A 20,401-nucleotide genomic window follows, 5' to 3' on the forward strand; every position below is an offset into this window, starting at 1 on the left:
ATACGTGTGTGTAGCCTCCATTTGTAGCAATCAATAGATAGCTTTGATATATTCATTCTCTCCGCCCTCCGAGAAGACATCTCGTTGTGCATGGTCGGTGCCAACAAAAGCTGTTCTGAACAAATCAATTTGTCCAATGTTTAATTAAGTTTTTTTTTTAGTCCCGATCCTGATATGAAGCAAACGGGAGATCGAAAGACAAAAACTGGAGGAAAAATCGTGACTAAGGTGTTTGATCCAAGAAAACGCACCAATATGGAGGGTAGGGTCAACGAGTTCCAGCTAGAAACTGAAGAAAAGCCGTTATTTGAAGTGTCAGAACCGCCAAAAATTTTATGTGACGCTCTATTAAAACCGATCAATCTTGGTTTTGAAAATAGAGCAGCTGCAGTGCCAGAAAAAAGTGAGGATTATAGTGAGGATTTCAAATATAATGAGGCTGTAAGCTTGAATAATGGTCAAATTGAAACTTCAGTCTCTGCCAAGTTCGAGTTTGATGAGGCATGGAGCTTAAGTAATAATCAGTTTGAAACCTCAATGAAGTTTTCCACCAAATGTCCAAACTTTGAAGACCCTAGACTGGCACCCGGCGTTTCGGCAGCAGCAAAGAAGCCTGGTGATGAAACCAATAAAAGAATTGCTGTAGAATGGAGGTGTAAAGAATGTTTAGCCACTCATGTTACAGATACGAAGTTTTGTCCAGCATGTAAAGAAGAAAAAGATAAGATTAAGGCACCCATAGCTCAAACTCCATCTTTGATTGAAATCTTTAAATTGAAACCAACCTCAACTGAAAAGACAGAGAAGGCTACAGCACCAAAAAAGACAGAAATGAAATCTCTAGATGTTTTCAAGCCAAAGCCTGGTAGTTGGAAATGCCAAGAGTGTTATGTGCCGAATCCAGCGGAAAATGTCAAGTGTGTTGCATGTACATCTCCAAAACCTGATTCTGCACCGCTAGTACCGAAACAGTCCGCTATTCGTGTATCACCTGATGCATTAAAACCAAAACTAGGGAAGTGGACATGTTCTGACTGTTGGGTTTCTAATGAAGAAAGTATTTCTAACTGTGTCTCTTGCAGTGCATCAAAACATGGAGTTGCGAAACCATCTCAAAAAACAATATCATCTTCAAAAGATTTAAAAGCAAAAGCTGTTTTAACATCTGCTAGTGTGGCAGCTCCATTTCAATTTGGAGTCCCCATTGAAAGTAAAGATTCAGATAAAGTAGTGCAAAAAAACGAAATTTCTAATTTCAAGTTCGGTGTGCCAGCTGCTACAACCACCACACCTATATTCGTCAATTTTGGCTCGGGAGTAGATGCTAAGCCCACAGAATCAAAGATAAATAATTTTCAAGTCAGTTCAGAAGCACCTTTCTTAAAACGAAAGTTGGATGACGTAAAAGAGATAGAAGTACCTGTTGCAGATAAGAACGCAAATATTATTGAGAAAGATTTAAAACGTTTGGAGCCATCTGTGACCGTAGAAAGCTTAGGAAAGCAGACTGAACTTCAAGCAAAAGTTACGTCCTCAAGTCAAACTCCCCTGCCTTCTACTGATGGTAAAATGACTTTTGGTGCTGTAAGCTTCGGTTCAAAATTGGAAAGTTCTGAACATAATATTGTTAAAAAAGAACAAGCTGAATGTCAAAGTCAACTTGAAGCTCCTAAATCATTGCAAATTGGCATACAGACTGAAGACAGTAAAAAAAATACAACCCAAAATCTTTCTAGTTTTGGAGTCCCTATTTCCGCTGTTAAAGAAGAAAATGTACCTTTAATTTCTGGAACCGCAACTACAACTATAGCGGATTTCTTAGCCCCTTCATCTGCTCTTTCTGTCACTCCTTCAATAACAACTGAAACTAATGTTTCTACATTTGGAGGCTTGTCCGCTGTTACTACTAATGAACCATCTAAACCTTCAAACATTTTTCGTGCAGTCTCTACTCAGCAACCAGCCCCTTTTGGTACCCCGTCAGATCCATCATTCAACTTTAAAGCACAGGAAGCAGTAAAAGCGGTTATAGTTTCAACTATAGATAGTAGTGGATTGGAAGGGCAGTTGCCCTCTAAAGAATTTTCGCGCTTAACTGAAACACACAAGTCCACCGCAACTAGTTTGTTTGGGGGTACCAACACTCTTGTCAGTGGTTTCAGTTTTGGCAAGACGGAAGCCATCCCTTCTCTTAAAGAGAGTACAACTGCAAGCACGGCAGTTTATAGTGCACCAACATCTATGACATCACAGGCTGTTTTCAATAGTGAATCAAAAACAAACTGTGTATTCGGTTCACATTCAATACCTATTTCCTCTGCATCTACTTTCAGTATGCCTACCGGTGCGATTCTTGGTGGACCGAAAAGCCAAATGGCCAGTGCACCAGTTTTTGGTACCAAGACAGTCCCTGTTTTCGGATTGCCATCCACACAATCCTCTTCTATGCCATCATTTGGTGCTTCAAGTGTTTCAGCTCCCACTTTTGGCAGTGTCGGCAATCCAGCACTTGCATCATCAATGCTTGATTCACGAAAGCCGTCATTCGGCTCTGCTCCAGTATCAGGTGGAACACCTTTTGGAAGTACACAAACCTCAGGGTTTGGTTCCACATCTCAGACGCTTGGTACCTCTTCTGCTGTACTTCAGCCACTTAATACCCCATCTACCACAGTCAGTCCTTTCGGGATACCGGCCCCTCCGGTTTTCGGTTTCAATGCTCCTTCCTTTGGAGGAGCTGCTCATTTCGGTGCTTCCACACAAACATCTACAGTATTTGGTGCAAATTCTTCAACAACGCTTGCTTTTGGAACTGCTCCGTCGAACACAACTGCATTTAACACTGGCTCTACTCCCACTTTTGGATCAACGTCGGCTGCTAGCTCCACCTTCGGAACAGGTTCGGTCTTTGGCCCCACAACTAGTGCACCGTCTTTTAAGGCCAGTGCTACAGCTTCTCCCTTTGGTATCAACACTTTTAAACAAACAGCTGAGCCTGCAAAACAAGGATTCCAGTTTCAAACAGGCGAAATGAATTTTTCGTTCGGGGCTGCTTCACAGGTAATTTGCTGAATTCTTTTTACCTTGAATTTTCTTTCTCTGTTACTTTTGCCTATTAAAAAATAATCTTGTAAAATTAATTCTGTATCTATCTTCCCTTTCCTTCCCATCCTTTCAGCAAGGAATGAGTTAGTCATATATTTGCGCCCAAGATTAGTTTTTAGTTATGTTAATATCAAGCCTTTGTCTCTCTTATTTTATGAAAGATTATACAGAATATGAAAAGATTTACAGCTTACTTTTAAGCTACGTTCTCAAATTACATTCTAATTTATCTTGTATATTGCAAAACAGAACATAATTGAAATATATGCTAGAAACTTGTTGTTTTGACAAGAAAAAAATGTTAGAACAGAAAACAAAAACAAGCTGAAAATATTTTTTCATCTATAAAGTCGCATACACTTAGTAAAGAGCGGTGCATTATTGTTATTGTTGTTTTAGTCCTGCTCTACATTTTCCATTTTTTTTTTTTCAGCCTCATTTATAGAACAGAGGTTATGTCGAAACTTGAGAAATAGCTCATTCGACAGCAAATCCTGGAATATAGAGCGTGTTTATTCTTCTTGAGATGTTCGGTTATCAATTCCTCTTGTTTTAGGAGCAACCAGTATTTGGAGCTGCTCAACCACCTGCACCCTCATTTAGTAGTGGTACGGCTATGTTCGGAACCTCACAACCAATACCAAACTCTCCGTTTTCATCTACCGCCAACTTTCAGTTCGGCCAGTCTGGAGGAACCACTTTTGAAGCACAACCTCCTGCATTTCAGTTCGGGTAATTTTATTTTACTTATTTCAGATATTTAAATAGTTTTGTTTGGAATAGCTAGATTGATAGAACCATTTTGCATTGAAGTCAAATGGCCCATGGCTACAAAATAAATAGCAAACAAAAAATAATCCAAAACAGCACAAGGTGACATTAATACTGCACTCAAAATAATAACTTTTGCAAACTTTCTTGCATCCCAGATAGATCTCTTTCTATAATCCACGGCTATTCGATAGAACAACCCCAAAAATGGGTTTGGCACCCTCTACTGCTTAATCAATTTTCGGCTGATTTGTCATCTCCATCATATTTGGCAAGGAGTTTAAACCTCATCGTCTTTGGTTATCTGTAATTAGCCAAGACGTGAACCAGCTCTTCATCACTATTCCCACATACTGGACGTGAATGTGTGCCTTCACTAAGACGGGTTCCTCTTAGATATTTCCTTCTCTCCCTAATTGGAAGAAGGTTGATCCTTAATGCCATATACTCTTAGATCCTTTCCACGTATCATTGTTTTAAGATGAATTTTGATTCCCAAAATTCTTTTACAACAATGAGGCGATAAGGATGTTGACTTTGAGGTGTCGCGGTGCCATTTCTATAATTCTTGGTCCTTTAATGTTATTTTCACCCGTGCTTATTTTTGTCCTATCCTTTATCCAAGGCCATATACAGAGGGGGGGGGGTACCCGGTTTGACCCGCCCCCCCGCCGAAATTTTGACCGAGTCGAAAAAACGGTTCTGATCAGCTTACGCAGGATGTTAGACAAAGCCCACGGGAAAAAATCGGATAAACCACCCCTCCCCCGAACAAAAATCCTAGATCCGCTCTTGTCTTAATCTCATGCTTTTTCCGTCATTACAGAACTCATTCAAACCAGAATTACTTAAATTTTTTTTGGGTTGCCCATGACCCCTTTCGTCTATCTGTTGTTTCATTATATGCAGCTTTCATAAGCCTATTTTCAGTGAGTACCATCAGTCTGTTTTCAAAACTAGATGATTCGTGTTCTACTTACCACCTATTATAGCAGTCCTAAATTTTTCTTTTAAAACTAGGCAATAACATTTATATTTCAGCTATAATAAATTTCTATAAAACCCTATTTGAATTGTTTCTAATTGACCCTGTTTACCGAGCCCCTGAATTTCATCTGCATACCTTGAAGTTGAAATATCTTTAATTGAAAATAAGTTTAAATATTTTTATGTCTTTTTTAATTTTATTAACAATAAACGGCTTCAGACTGTTGCCCAAGATGCTTTACTTCACTTAGACAGCTAGCTGCGATTAGGCGGTGTTCAGTATTCAACAATCCTTAATTATTAGTAATAATTTTATTATTTGACCCCAAGACAATTGAAAACGCAAAGTCATACCGCGTTATATTAAGTGCAATATTATGATAGCCTACGTGTTATACTTGCAGAATGCACTAAAATGTTAGCCCCTTTCACTTATTATTTTTGGTACTAAATTTTTTGTTGGGTGTTAAAAACTGTTTCTGTTTCTCGGCAACCCAAGAAATTAATTTCGTTTAGGTTGTGTTCCAGGCCTCAATTGTTACCAATGATAATTAATTATTTTTAATTATTTGCATTCCAAGACAATGGGTAGAACAAAATTATAGGTATTACGAGTGTAGTATTATAAGTGGAGAACGCCCTACAATGTTAGCACCTGTAATGCATTATTTTTGGGGCTAAATTTTTTGTTGAATGTTGAAAATCACAAAAATCAATTGTAATAAACTTTCTAAAAGTAGAGTTGACTTCAATATAATACCAGCCGTACATACTTAAGATTCTCCTTCGATTAGCCAATGCAGCGTAGACTGCAATTCTGCTAGGCTGATATATCTATTAGCAAGTATATCTATAAACAAGCCCTATCTATCGTCGTTTATAAGGTCCTTGGTCCCAGTGCAGTACTTGAAAGTTGAATGTAATTTGTTGAATGTTTCTATTACTCGAAAACTCAAGAAAGCTATTATATTTAGGATGGGTTCCAGATCTCAATTATAAATAACGATAATTAATATTTGCTATTATTTATATGAAACAAAATAAATATTTAATTGGAGATTAAATTAAAGCGCAACTTTTGGGCGAAGAAGAAAAACTTGCGAAGAATGCAACTTTTTACGCTGAATTCGAAGATAATCGAATGTTTCCTTTATCCACACTTCTTACCTAATTTTTCTTTAAAGTTATTCTGCAGAAACTAGCATGTTGACTTCTTCAAGAACAAAATTTCATTGCTTAGGAAAGTCCTCCTAGTGCAATTTTTTAAATTATATTTTGAAGATACAATTTTTTCTAGTGTTTAGAGTTTTGAGGTAATCGTTTTGTATGCTTAGTGAAATGGTTAGTGCTTCAGAACAAGAAAGAAACTTCAGATGTCTTTACTTAAGTGGGGAGAGGGGTATATATATGATAAGGTTTCTTAATTTAGCATGAAAGCTCCATGAAACATTCAATATATTAGTGTATACTATTTTTTAATAGGAAAATAGATGATTGCGCAGAATGTAATTTTATCAAAAGTAATTAGGGTAATTAGAGTGTATAGATTATGATTTCTGTCGTCAGTTTTGAACTGAGGACTTAGCACAAAAATATCTACAGAACACGTAATGGATCGATTGAAAGTTGTTTTTAATAAAATGTTATTTCAAACGGAAAAAATCACAACTTGTTAAAAAATTTCCCTGTGGAACTCTGGAATTCTAAGGAATGTCCTGGTGATATAGATTAGGACGAAGGCTCTTGACACGGCATTTGTGCCTTGATGTGTTACTAGTGGTAGCCGCCCTAAGAAAAGCACCTGTTTTATTTTTACCATAACATAGTCAATTGTTGAGCAAAGGATGCTAACGGAGTAGCCTTGTACCAAGTAATAGCCGCTCTACGCAAATCTAATTCATATGCGTGAAGTTCACCCTGTCAGATAAACAGAAAAGATTTCTTCATGTGATCATAGCTAAAAATACTTTCAAATCCGCTCGCTACAAAAGTTCAATACAAGCTGAAACTTTTCCTGTAATTCTGCTCTTTCTGCACGACCGTTCCAAAGTCAAGTGGGTTTGAAGAAACAACTAAAAATATTTACAATAAACGAGTATAGTGAACAATTGTCTTTTTGCTAAAAGGGAAATCGACTCGTGTTCCTGATTGGGTGAGTGTCGGTATGTGTCAGGAAGTATGACGATTGAGAGTATGGGTTGGGGATTGATTTAAAGCAATTATAATAACATTGGTTTTAGGATTGTTGATTAAATATTTAGTAAGGGCGGCGGAGGAGAGGAGTAAGTGATTTTTTTCCTAGGAAGTGTATCACTTGTTGAATTGTGTTTTATGGGTCGTCTCCCAAGCAGGCTAATATACATCGGGACCCGTTTTTGAAAGTAAGAGGTAATGTTAATTGTCCTTTCGTTTTTAATATATGAAAATTTAGCTATTTTGTTTTTAATAATAATAATATATATAATTTATAATAATAATATAATAAAAAATAATATATTACATAATAATATATAAAAAAAATAAAAATAATATATAATAATAATAATAAATATAATATAATAATAATAATATAATAAAAAAGGTCTGAACCAAACAGTCCGAAGTTAAATGGATTCACCTGAGACGGGGAAATTCTTGATTCAGTTACAACAATTTCTTCTAATTTTTTTCTTATTTGGTTTCAGTGCCCCAGCAGCTCCAGCTCCATCAGGGAATCCGTTTGAAACCGTTCCATCGAAGCAAGGAATTCAAGGACGAGTGATGAGAAAGGCAAGGCGTATGCAACGATAACCATTCTAATTAATTTAGCTTAAATGATTTCAGCTTCCATTGTAAAGTCAATAGTAATTCATTTTCAATTTTAATATTTTTAAAAGCATTGTTTCTTTTTTTTCCAGTGCAAAGTTAAATTAAAGAATGATATTAGAAGTTACGATTCTATGATGACTTTGGTTGTGAAGCCTTTGTTTTGGGGCAAAAAAATTTAAGATGGCCACGCAGTTTGGCAATCCTGACACAAATGTTGAAGTGATTCGGAATAGTGCTTGCTACTTGTACATCACTGCTGAGAGAGACATTGAGCTAAGTTCTGGGTGTGTTTCAACAACTAAACTTGAGCAAACATACCGCCAGCCCTCATGGTAGGACCCAGGGAGGAGATTTACAACTAAAAAAGGCTATATTAATGGATAATTGTTGGTGCCAATAAACTACAGATGAACTATGTTAATGAAGACTTGCATTTTTTAAGGATTCAGAAGGTTAAGTTATAAATGATGGACCGAACAGTTGCAAAGTGGATTCGATGAAAATATTTTTGTTTTTAGTATACTTTAGGGCACATGCTAAAGGGGTTAGGAGGGGTTTAACCATATAGTTCCGATACTATCAGTGACAATTTAAAATTTTTATTTTTGCTAATACTCTTTCGGTTTTCGCTTGGGTTAGTCTTCAGAGTATTTCTTGTTTTTTTTTTTGTTTTTTTATGAAGAAATACGCTTATGGTTAACTCGCGTTCTAATTATCTAATGTTTGGAGAATTAGCCCCTCTGAATCAAAAGTTTTCTATGCATCCTTAACGGAGCTTGTTGTTAGGTTGATGAGACTGAAAATTATTACTTTACTTTGTAAATAGGTTTGATTTTAGAGTGAAAATTATAGGTCTAATTTCTTAAGCTGTTAGATTTTAGCACTAATTTTAAAGGAGAGAGATGATTTTATCCAACTATGCTATTTAAATTCACGTTAATGATTTTTAATTATGCAAATAACGCAATAAAATGTATCACGTAAGTATAGCAATAACCAAAAATAAGCTGATGACAAAATTTCCTAAATAACAGAATAGCCGTCAGTCAGTTTATAAACAAAAATTTAAATCAGGTTGGTTAAAAAAAATATGGACAAGAAGTAATTTCGACGCTAAGTGCTGAGGACCGATACATAAAAAAACCTGCCCAGGCAAGTCCCTGCCCTAGGGTCCCCGTACGATTTTACTCTTCTTCGTAGATCGTATAAGGTAATACAAGGCCGTATCCAGGGGTGTAGGGGGTTTGACTCCCCCTCCCCCCTACCCCCTCCCCGAAATGTTTGTCCGAATCGTAAAAACGTAGCAAAAATGAATATAAAGAAATCTTTAAAGTGTTTTTGAAGTTTTTTTTGTACCCCCCCCCCCTCCCGAAAAAAAAAATCGTGGATAAGGCCCTGAGTAATATACCAGCTATCATCTCCTAAAAACATGATATTGACTCTAAATAAGGGTATTTTTCTCACACTCTCCTAAAATTGAGAAAGAACATACCAGTGTAAAGGGCGCGCACTGCTCGTTTTGAAAATTTACAAAATCCTACAAAAACAATACCACCCTCTGTTCTATTATTGCGCAAACTACCCACCAGAACATTTCGCTAAAAAGCTACGAACAACTTAGTATTCCCGTGGTAGGTACCACGCTGAAAAGATAGTGTCGCAAAAAGGCAGGAGGGCGGTGGGAACTACATTACCCTAGTTTTTGTCTAGTAACTGGTTACTCGTATTTTGACAGGCATGCCTCCCCGTTCAAAGGTTTTTTTTTACTACATACCAGGCTGAGGAATCTCATTGTGACATTGTAAACGGTCGTAGACTTTTGCCCCTTTGTATAAATTGCTTTCTAGTATTTCTTCAAAGTGAGTTTAGGTGAATATTTCAAATCGGGTTTATTATTTTGCTTTTGTTTTATTTCGGCCGGCTCAATATAATTGCACAAGTTAGTTCGTCTGTCAATAATGTGACGTTTTTTCCGGGGGGGGGGGGGGGAAAGAGGCCTGGATTTTTGTATAATTTTGTTAAAAAAAATGGGAAGTACATAAAAACAATAGATTAAATTGATTAAATCAATAAATAGTCAAATAAACTGGAATGTCCTTTACTTTGTTTTTCATAGATACGTCTATTAAACATTGACGTTTTTTATCGTAAAATTTAAGTTAAATCGTGTTAAGTAATTTGACAGTCCTTACGGCTGTAATTGTTGGTATAGATTCATCTTTTCTTCTTTATTCAGTAGGATGAGCTATGTATGAATAAGAGATTTGTGTTAGTGACGAATACTAATGACTAGCTTTTCTGTACTGCACTGGGACCAAGGACCTTATAATCGACGATAGATAGGGCTTGTTGATAGATATATTTGCTAATAGATATATCAGCCTAGCAGAATTGCAGTCTAGGCTGCATTGGCTAATGGAAGGAGAATCTTAAGTATGTACGGCTGGTATTATAGTGAAGTCAACTCTACTTTAGCAAGCTTATTACAATTGATTTTGTGATTTTTAGCGTTCAATAGCCTATTGCAATTACTGAATTGCGTTCAAAAGCACTTATTGGAATTTGATGCAATAATTATCTACAGATGGAAAGAAATAATTATTACTTATAATAATTATTTACGGATAGAAAGTTCTTGGAATATTTAACATTAATACTAACTAGCAATACTTTTGGTTATTTCCAAGGTTTCTTGGGTTTACAAGATTTTTTTTTTGTAAGACATTCATTCGATGTTCAATAGAGCACAATAATTCTGTTTATCCAAAAAGTTATTGCAATCAATTGTTATTAATTGCAATAAGCTCTTTTGAACCCGGGCAAATATCCAAGAGAAATCTCTTCATCTCTGGTTTCTTAATATAATTTGTACTGGCATTTGAAGTCTAGCTTATATAAGGTCTTTGAATGCGATTGATGAAATACAGGCACTTTTTTTTATATGCCTGGTGTTATTTTTCTGTTGATGGTATTAGTAATTCTTTTAGTCAATCCTGCTAAATAACTAGGTATTGAAAATTTGTGGCCAAAAATCTGAAGTTATAATCGCAACACACCCAACTTCATAAAGGTCCATGGCTTGTCAGTAGATAAAGATGTCCTCTCTGGTTTCCTAGTTGTAAGGCCTGAGATATTCTATGTAAGCATATCCTATTTTTGAGTCTTGCGATTTTGCTAGGGATAGAGATAGGAACTTGAAAATAATCTCGAGAGTCCTAATGTGGGCTGTAGATCTGTCACTAAAAGTTTGGTTTCGTAGCGAACAACTTTGCGAGTTAGTTAAATGCAGCTCTTTTTCAGTTTTAAGTATGAATATTTTAAAAATGAGGTGGGTACTAAACAGTAATCTCAGGGAGGTGATGTTGAAACACCCTAAAGATTCAAACTGTTAATTTGGGTGGGCGTCCTTGGTAATCTTGTGGAAATCGCCCCTCTTATTTATATGTATGTTAATTTAGAAAGCAACCACTTAATTAATTCGTATGACTTGCTTGATTTAAGGTCTTGCTTGGAAGCGTCGCCCGCATAGAGGGAACCAGACGTCAGCACTTTTAGTATTTTCCAGCATGGCTTGTTATCGGTGAGGGTGGGAGCATCGTTGGGGTCCTTCCATTTTCCTTTTTTTGTTGTAAGAGATAACGTTATTTAGTTGAGGCTCTTGCTAATACTATGAAAGCTGTTTTTAAATAAATGAATCTTGAATCTTTTCTGTGTCTCGGGAAGTGAGTTGACCGCGAATAATGTTCACCCCACTGGTACACGGTCTTCCCCTAGAGTGCTTCCAACCATTTTCAGTTTGGTTAAGTCGAAGATGAGTTGGGCGGGAGCTTGTGGGGGCAGACGAAGTACATGGCCATACCAACGCAATGATCAAAACACGAGCTGATCGGAAAGAGGAAAGGGTTGGTAATTTGAAGGAACTTGTATGAGATTTGCCTAACAAACTTGTCAAATGTCTCCTTGTAAAAATTTATAAATCTTGTTGATCATTAGCTTTATGTCTAGTACAGTTCTTTTCTTTAAATAAAACCTTGTCTTTTTTATTTTAAAATCCGAAAAATCTTCGTTCGCAAGCTACTAATATTCTAAAGTTTAACCAATGCGCTTATGATTTGATAACTGTGAAAACTTGTATTTTGGATGTGTTTAGGGTGGTATCCTGTTTTACTGGAAATTTTTCTCTTGCCCCGAAAAATATTCGATAATAAAAGTGTTTTTTGTTGTTGTTGTTGTTTGTTTGCTAACTTGGAATGTTGTTGATCTACGGCTCATAGGAATGAAATTTTCTGCATATGTCCATACATGGCTTGTCTACCATAAGAAGAAAGAGACTTAGTTGGTCTCTTGATATTCATTATGTTGAACACATTAACAAAACGAGTACATTCGTTCCATATTCTTTGAAGTATTTAAATTTATCTACGTGTGAAATATTATATTGGATAAAAATTTGCAAAAATTGTTCGATAAATGCTTTGTAAAGAGCTTGTTAATGACTTGCTTTTTTTCTAGTGCCTCAACTTGCATGTTTGTTGTAGTAATTTTCTTGGCTCAGTGTAGTAAGACTTACTGAATCCTAATTTGAGTTTATACCGAAAATATATAATTTATTCTTGTCTTTTGAAAAGTTTACTGTAAAAAAAATAAGTAAAATAATAATACCGAAATCATATAAGCACAAAAAAAGAAAAGAAATGGAAATATAAAATTACAAAATTTGTTTTTATTTATTATGAAAAATCAAGAGTTGATAACGTAATCGAGCTCAATAACATTTAATTAACAGTTGGGACAAATAGCTTACTTATCAAATTGTATAGCTCCATGAAATGAACCCCGAAGAAGAGTAAAAGGCGTAGATTTTGCAATCGATCCAATAGAAAAGCTCTTCTTTCTCCGTTGTAGGAGTTTGCTTATATGTTTAATTTCCTATGAGTTGATCAAATTAATTTTTCAGTAAAATTGCTAGTGAGTGGCCAAGGTTTACTTTTCGTCATTTTGTTCTATAAACTTTTATTGTTGGTTAGAAAATGAACAAACGAAGTGAAGTTCAAGTGCTTTGGCGCCAAAAGATGCAAATATTTAAAAAGTAGCATTATTCGATATGGCTTGCTATTAGTGCAAATAACATTTAAACATATTCTTAAATGTGTCTCTCGGAAAATAAAAGAAAGAATAATTGTGTGGTATAGAAAAACCAGAAAGGACGATTACACGGGTATAATTAGACGGCCGACTTATTATTTTAGATTGCAATCTGAGCTTCTCAGGACAAAAATGCCGCTAGTAATAATTGTGTGGTACGAACTCAAACTAGTAGACTTGACTGGTTTATCTTATTGTCTTATGAAATGTTTATACTTAAAAGGTTATTAAGTTTCTACTCCAGTTTTTTTTAAATATTATTTTTTTTTTTACTTTCTAAGGCTTATTTTTAGTTACCGTTTTACGCAGCAATCCGTAGATATATACCTTTTATGTACAATTAAGTGGTTAGGTTCTCAACATCGCTGATGCGTTTGGATTGGGAACATCAGTGCCCACATGGGCTGGGGGAGGCAGGGCCACTCTCCAGATGTCACCTGTTTTGACTGGGTCTCCGCCAACATTGTGTTTATAAATAAATACATGTCACCTCTACTATATTACTAATATATTAAGTTGTGATAAAGCCATCGCCCTCGCCCTTGGTAAGACCAAAATACATGTCAAGTTTTTACTTCTTTTGGATATGCCTTAATTGTTTTTCGATACAACTGCTATTATATTAATCGATGTTTTTGTAAGAGCATTTCAAACAGCGCTGCCTGCAAGTTCTGCTGTGTCTCTTATGAAAGATCGTATCGTAAGGGTGGTATGATGTTTTTAAAGTAAAAAAGGGACTAAATTATAATTTTTAATTAAATGCAGTCAATGTTCCCAGTGCCAATTCTTTAGATATATTTATCTTCTATTCTAAGTTTTTTTTTTTTTTTTTTTTTTTTTTTTTTTTTATCGAGCTTTAATGCATATGAAAACCCCCGTGTTTGCCAGATTCAAAATTTCTATGAAATAATACAAATAAACATTATTTTAACTTAGAGTATATAATTTGAAACATTTAATATCTATTATATAGGATTATATAATATATAATATAATATAGCCTGGTATATAAAATCGATGTGCATTATTGTTTAGTTTTTTTTTATGGTTAGAGAAGAATAAGCTGGGAAAGAAATAAAGCTGGAAACGTGAAATTTTCCATAGTTGTACTGAAACTACGAGGAAAAATTATAAATTAAGCTATATGCGAAATTGAGAATGTCATTTGTGAGGGCTGAAGGCCCACGCCCAAGATCTGTGATCCCTTTTGCAAGAGAATATTTTACTCAAGTAATGTCATTAAAGTTTACCAAAGCTTGGTTATGAAGCTGTAGAGTCCGTCAGATAATATTTACCTGTCAATAAATATTTTTGGCAATATTTATTGCCAAACATAAAAATCGATTGTGCTGAGAATAGTTGTCAATAAGTTAAAAAAAATGAGATTTTAAATGGGTGAAAAATGAATATATGTAAGAGCCTAGTTGAAGTAAAATTAGACCTTCTAAAGATTTTTCAAGACTCAATGAAACAATCAAAATATAAAAGATTGAAAGAAATGCCTTTAGTAAAAAAAAATGAATGGACATTTATTAGCGGTTGAGGTATTCAAAGACTTTTCTCCACGGCAACGCTGTCAAACTAGTTGACGAGCTTTCAGTTTTTTTTTTTTTAAATCTATGTAGTTCTTTTTTTGGATTTGAAATTCTGATTGGCATCTACCGCTTGTTAAATAGGTTTCGTTAAACTAGATGATCGTGACTGATAGTTTTCATATACTTCCTTGTTACCCAGTTCCAAACCACAATCTTAAAGTACAAATAATCTCATTTTCCAATCAGCTCTTATTTGAAGTAATTTACATACCTGCAATTAATACGCTTATGGCAGTTCTGACAGGAGTCCGTAGAACGAGTGAAAAAAAAAATTGCGCTAAGGGACTAGCGAAAATGCATCGACTATGTCGAAATTTTGAATCTAGTGAATACCATGTTTCTTTTTGTGTCTCTCATTGGAACTTTGAAGCATAATTTTCTAAACAAAAAAAAAATTCAAGCTTAGAATACAAGATAGTATCAGGTAGGGCACACAAACTTCATGTAGTTGGAATTAATTTGTCTTCTGCACAACTGTTTATTATAATGTATTATTTTATGTAAGGCACACAAACTCTTTGAAATGCTGGGAAGAAAAAAAAACTTTATTCAGGGCTCCATGAAGCCATAGATCAAAACAATGGTAAAATGTGATCATTTATTCATTAATAAAAGATTTTAAAACCCGCCAGATTTGAAACATTGCGTCACAAATTCGATTTTTAATCAGCTTAAATTGCTCAATTTATAACTGTTCATAATGTTCTTCCCTTGTTTTTGGTTTGAGCTTTGGCTTGCTGTGGAACCTTCATATCAGCTTGCATTGTTGATGGATTTTGTCAATAACCGGAATTCAACTACTGACTTTTTTCACGATTTTCGAACACAATTTTTTCGATTTATGATAATTTTTTTGTTAACTTTTTCGCATGCTAACCAATGGTCTGGGTAGCGCATGTATCGATTCCTTCGGCAGAGAGTGTAATGCATGGTTGACAGCAACCGACGCTTTCTATTCTTTCCCCCAGATTTCTCCATATACCCATTTAGAGCTGGGTCCATTCTGGCTGTGCCTAAAAAATCACAGACCCCCGTTCCAAACCAAATAACCAGGACCCGAGCCTCTGTCCTCAGAATTTCAAGTCTAGCGCACTAACCACTCGGCTAGGACTTCTCATTGATACCGGTAAATGAACTAGCAAAGAGCCGTTTAACTTAAGATGCCCTAACATTTATGATCTTTTAAAGCGGACAGGAAGGGTAAATTAGAAGGTTCAGGACCTTTGGTAAAAACAAAATTGTGGTAAATTCTGTTAAACAACTCGTGTTTTGATGGCTGAATTAGCTGTCTCATTAAAAGAATACATTTTTTTCACTCCCTAAAAATTTATTCTATCAGGAATTCCCTGTAAACTTTTGTCTACGGAAATGTAAGAGAGTTAAAATCAAGTCTAGGACGGTGGAAAGGGGCCTAGAGTATACTTCTCCTGTAGGTTATTCTGAAATAGGTATCACATCTAGTATTTCCTTTTTAATAAGTAATATTTTATAGGTTTGTAGTTTGATTTTACATTTTAGAGATGCTTATTTATTTATAGTTTTTTCCCAACTAGAATTATAATTAGTCTTACTTTATGAATCAAAAACTATTTCACGTGTTAAAAATGAAACTGCATAATAATAGATGAACTTGGACTCGACTTAACTTTTATAGAAATTGAGTTTATTTTTAATGTATATGTAAAACATGTGCACTTTTTTAATGCGAGTGTATTTATGATATTTATGTAAATAGAGTATAAGAATGTACAAAGACATTTTTGTTGTTGGCCTGGTTTTTATACATTTACAAGAAACGCTATATTATATTCATAAATTCATCGCTTTTTTCTCTTTTCTTGTGTGTGCATCTTATAGTTGAAAAGCACCAGTTTCCACGCCCCCAGTTGTATTTTCTCTTTAGGATTATCTGTGATATTCCTGGTAGTAAATTAAGAATGGGATGTATTGTAAATTTTTATTGCCTTGTCATTGATACTTTCTTTCACCAAAAAGAGATCAAGTCTACTTTTTAATATAATTTTTTGTTTTTATGCTGGTATAAAGTCTTTCCCCTTAGTAGAAATATTATAAAACTAGAAATAATATCTTTAAAAACAATTTAAGGAAAGCAGTTTAAAAAAAAATATGTAAGGAGTTCTTTTAATGTTTTAAGAAGTCATTACGTATATTCTAAGGTTTGAAATAGTTTAACTTAGCCAGTAAAAAAAAGAAAAAAAAAAGAAAAATGGTTTTGTAAATAAATAAAAAATAAAAATCAGGAAGTTTAAATATTATATCCCAATGCTTGAAGTTAGAATTTTTTCCCGTTAAGTGTAGTGACCATTGTTATGTCATTTCAGAAATATACCAAAGGCCGTATCCAGGGAGGGTTAGAGGGCCCCCTGACCCCTCCCTGAAAATTTTCTACAATTCGTAAAAACGTAACAAAAATGCATACGAACAAATTTTGATGCGTTTTAAAAAGTCTTTTTGTAACCCCTTCCCCCTAAAAAAATTACCCCCCCCCCAGTAAATCTTGGATGCGGTCTTGCCTATACCTTACCAATATTGTTTGCTTTAATCTAGTGTTTTATATTGGTGGACTCGACCTGTTTTTGGATAGCCTCACCGACTAGGACTTGTTATGAAAACCAAGCCTCTCATTCGTAGGTTTACTTCTCGTTTCATTGTGATGTTGAGTGGTCTCCTTTTGGGCCACTTGTTAGTTTTATTTATCAAATACCTTGAGGAGTAAACCTATTTATGTCATTTTTCGTGTGCTAATATTTTCATTATGTGTATTGATAAAAGTGTCTGTTGAAATTTGACTTTATATAAAGGTGATGGAGGGATAGTGTGGCACCAAATTCACAAGGACCGCATTTCTAAAGGATTTGTAATTCTTAGAGGCTGTATTTTCGAATTATCCAGGTTTTTCAGCATCTAATGGGGACCCTTAAGGCTCACTTATTTTTTTTATCTTGAATGGCACTCGACCTTCCAAAATCAAAGCATACTCATTGCTGATCAATCGGAGAAATCCGTCTTCGCCTTATTTTTCGTTTGTTTCAATCCACTATTTAATATTCACTATTATTGACATATAGCCTAGAAACGATATTTCAGTGGAACTTACGACGTCCAAGCTATGTAAAATTATTTTGTTTTAATTGAAATGTTGGTGACACGGGTTTTTTATGTTAAATTAATAAATATAAAAGCATTGCTTTTCCTTGTGAGAAATAAAAAAAAAAAATTAAATTAAAGCCTAGTAAGAATACTTTTGAGTCGTTCACGGACCTGAGGACTGGGTTATATGGTTTATAAACCAGCTCATAGTGGTTAATTTTAATGTCGGCCCTTGAATAGCTCCTAAATTGAAAAGGAAAGAGGTACTATTTTGCAAAATTCGAATATGGAACACAAAAACATAAAAAACTGAACAATTAAAATGTGTTGTTGTAAAGTTTTCTTTCAAGAGGAAGCAGTTTCTGTTTTATTTGACTTTCTTCTTTTTTTGCATGCCATTTGCAAGTAATGAATTTGATAAAATTATTAAAAATAAAACTTTTTAGTGTACTGAAATTGAAAATTAATTTGATTATTGTTTTATATTTCACCTAAATAATTTTTTTTAAACAGACACTTTTATTGCAAATAATTGTATACATGAATTTGTGTTGTTTTCCTTTATTGGTCTCATAAAATCGTTCACACTTCTGTTCGTAAAAGTCGTAAGATTTGATGTTGGAAGGGCTCTCTTTATTATTCATTGGTTAAGTGTTAACGATTTTGTTACTTAAGACGGAATAAAACTAGATGACGTTTGTAAAAATTGTCTGTTGTTTCTTGTAGCCAATGCTTGAGTAAATATTTCGGCTCTTTGCAGGCCGGAACTATTGGGCCGTGTAGGCTGTAACTAAATGATTACGTTTGTAACTATTTTGGCTCAACTTTCCGGTCAAATTTTTCATATTTTTTAGCTAGTTTATCGTATGCTTCTTTTTTAAGATGCACTATCGATTCCCCCATGGCGCTTCCTGGCTGAAGGACCATGAAACGGAGATCAGCACCGTCGGTTTGGACTATAAAGTCTTGTGCTGCGTCCTTTACCTTTTTATTTTGCCAATCTTTCAATTATTTTGACTCTTTTTTTTTACAAAGATCCGTCTTTGTCATCAGTGATTGGCAAATCTTATTAATTTGTTGGGCTGAAGAGTAGTTGTAATTTTGGGTTTAGTCAGTCCAGAGTAATATATTTTGTTTTAATGTTGCTCTTACTCCTGGCTCACTCCTCTGTCAAAAATCATACCTTGGTAATGTGTGATCCCGTTCTACCTTCTTTTTTTTAATTATAATAACACTGATTTTATGCTTGTTACAAAGAAAAACATATATATATATTTGGGGAGATTAAAAATCGAAAAAAGGCAGACGCATAAATGCTATTTATGCAAAATGTTATTTCATTATTATTTGAGATGGGGCCTGTAGTCCTTCAGTTAAGTGTTTTCGACAACGGTTTATATTGATTTCAACTGAAATTTATTTTAAGGGGATCCGGGATCTTTTAAAATCCTCAAAAGTTTGCTCTTGTGATTACAGGCTATTAATAAATTACTATTTTCAAAATAGTGTTGCATGGGGAATATTTGTCACTTGACAGTTTCTACAAAACCTGTTTCGAGAATTTTGTAAGAATGTGTATCGAAATGGAATCGAACCCACTAAAAACACTACAAAAATCTTGTATTGATCTCGACCAAATTTAATTACTGTCTTTTAGACCAGGGGTCTCCAAACTACGGCCCGAGGGCCAAATCCTGCCTGCCGACAGATTTTGTCCGGCCCGCAGAGAGCGAGCATACTTGAAAACTCCTTTTAGAGAATATATTTTTTATAGCAAATTAGATTTAGCTTACTGAAGTAGTCTAATTTTATGTTGAATAATTATTAATATGACATCTACATTGATATGGTCATGAGCCAACTACTCATAACATTGTTGTAGGCTTATAGTTATTGTTTTTGTGATAAGTTGGATAAAGAAGCAAAGAATTGTAATGAGTAAAGACATGTATAATATGCAGAAAATTTAAGTTCAGTATATAATGACTAACAAATTATTGAAATGAATCCAACTAACATTTTATACATTTTAAATAAAAACACAAGCATAATGACATATGAAATACTAATGAGATTTATGTAATTGAGATTTTCCACTGACAATAGTTTGTAGTTGAAGACTAATTTTACTTGTACCAATTATTAAAAGAGATTTAAGATGCTCATCAGCTAATTTAGATCTGTAAACATTTTTTGTGTACTTCATTTTGGAGAAGGTCTTCTCACACAAATAAGTAGTACCAAAAACAGAAAACAGCCCACGAGCAAATTTATGCAAATTATCAAATTGTGTCAGTGGAAGACTCTAATAAAATTCCAACAAAGATGAGTTTTGATATTTGTTCTTAATTATATCACTGCACTGTAGATCAGTCATTTCCATTTGAAGTTCTGGGGCTAGGGTTTCAATGTCAGTATCAAAAGGATTCTGAAAAAGCTTCATTTGATTCGCAATGGCATCAAAGTCCGAGAAAGGAGTATCAAAATTTATTTTCAAAGGACTCAAAGTTTCGATTGCAAAATGGATAGGAAACTCAGTCTCAGTGGTGTGGCTAAATATTTCACATGTTTTAAAATGTGAAAAACATTTACTTCGTAGTTGCGATTGAAACAGCATCAATTTCTTCCGGAAGGATTTGATATTAGTGTATAAATCAGGAAGATGCTGGTTTTCTCCTTGCAATCTCAAATTCAGTTAGTTCACATGTTTCGTCAAATCAACATAGAATGCTAACTTCCACAGCCATGTCTTGTTTTGTAATTCAGTAAGAAGGCGATGCTTTTCATTCATAAAAATTTCGATGACTGCTCGAAGTTCAAAAAAGCGCTGAAGGACTTTCCCACAACTAAGCCAACGTACGGCAGTATGATAAGGTAAG

The 20,401-nt window shown here is 34.6% G+C and overlaps 1 protein-coding gene across 1 annotated transcript in view; it reads left to right on the forward strand.

The window, feature by feature from the left end:
• Positions 1-9,621, forward strand: part of LOC148947776 (uncharacterized) — an 83,064-nt gene extending 73,443 nt beyond the window's left edge. The window contains exons 7-9 of the mRNA XM_089095430.1: positions 162-3,060; positions 3,662-3,837; positions 7,548-9,621. Coding sequence (XP_088951556.1) covers positions 162-3,060; positions 3,662-3,837; positions 7,548-7,653 — 3,181 coding nt within the window. The 3' untranslated portion in view covers positions 7,654-9,621. The remainder of the gene's footprint in view (positions 1-161; positions 3,061-3,661; positions 3,838-7,547) is intronic.
• The last annotated feature ends 10,780 nt before the right edge of the window (positions 9,622-20,401 follow it).

This window comes from Artemia sp. Qi Xiang Cuo, chromosome 10 (assembly GCF_049724085.1).
Source record: "Artemia sp. Qi Xiang Cuo chromosome 10, ASM4972408v1, whole genome shotgun sequence".
Lineage (NCBI taxonomy): Eukaryota > Metazoa > Arthropoda > Branchiopoda > Anostraca > Artemiidae > Artemia > Artemia sp. Qi Xiang Cuo.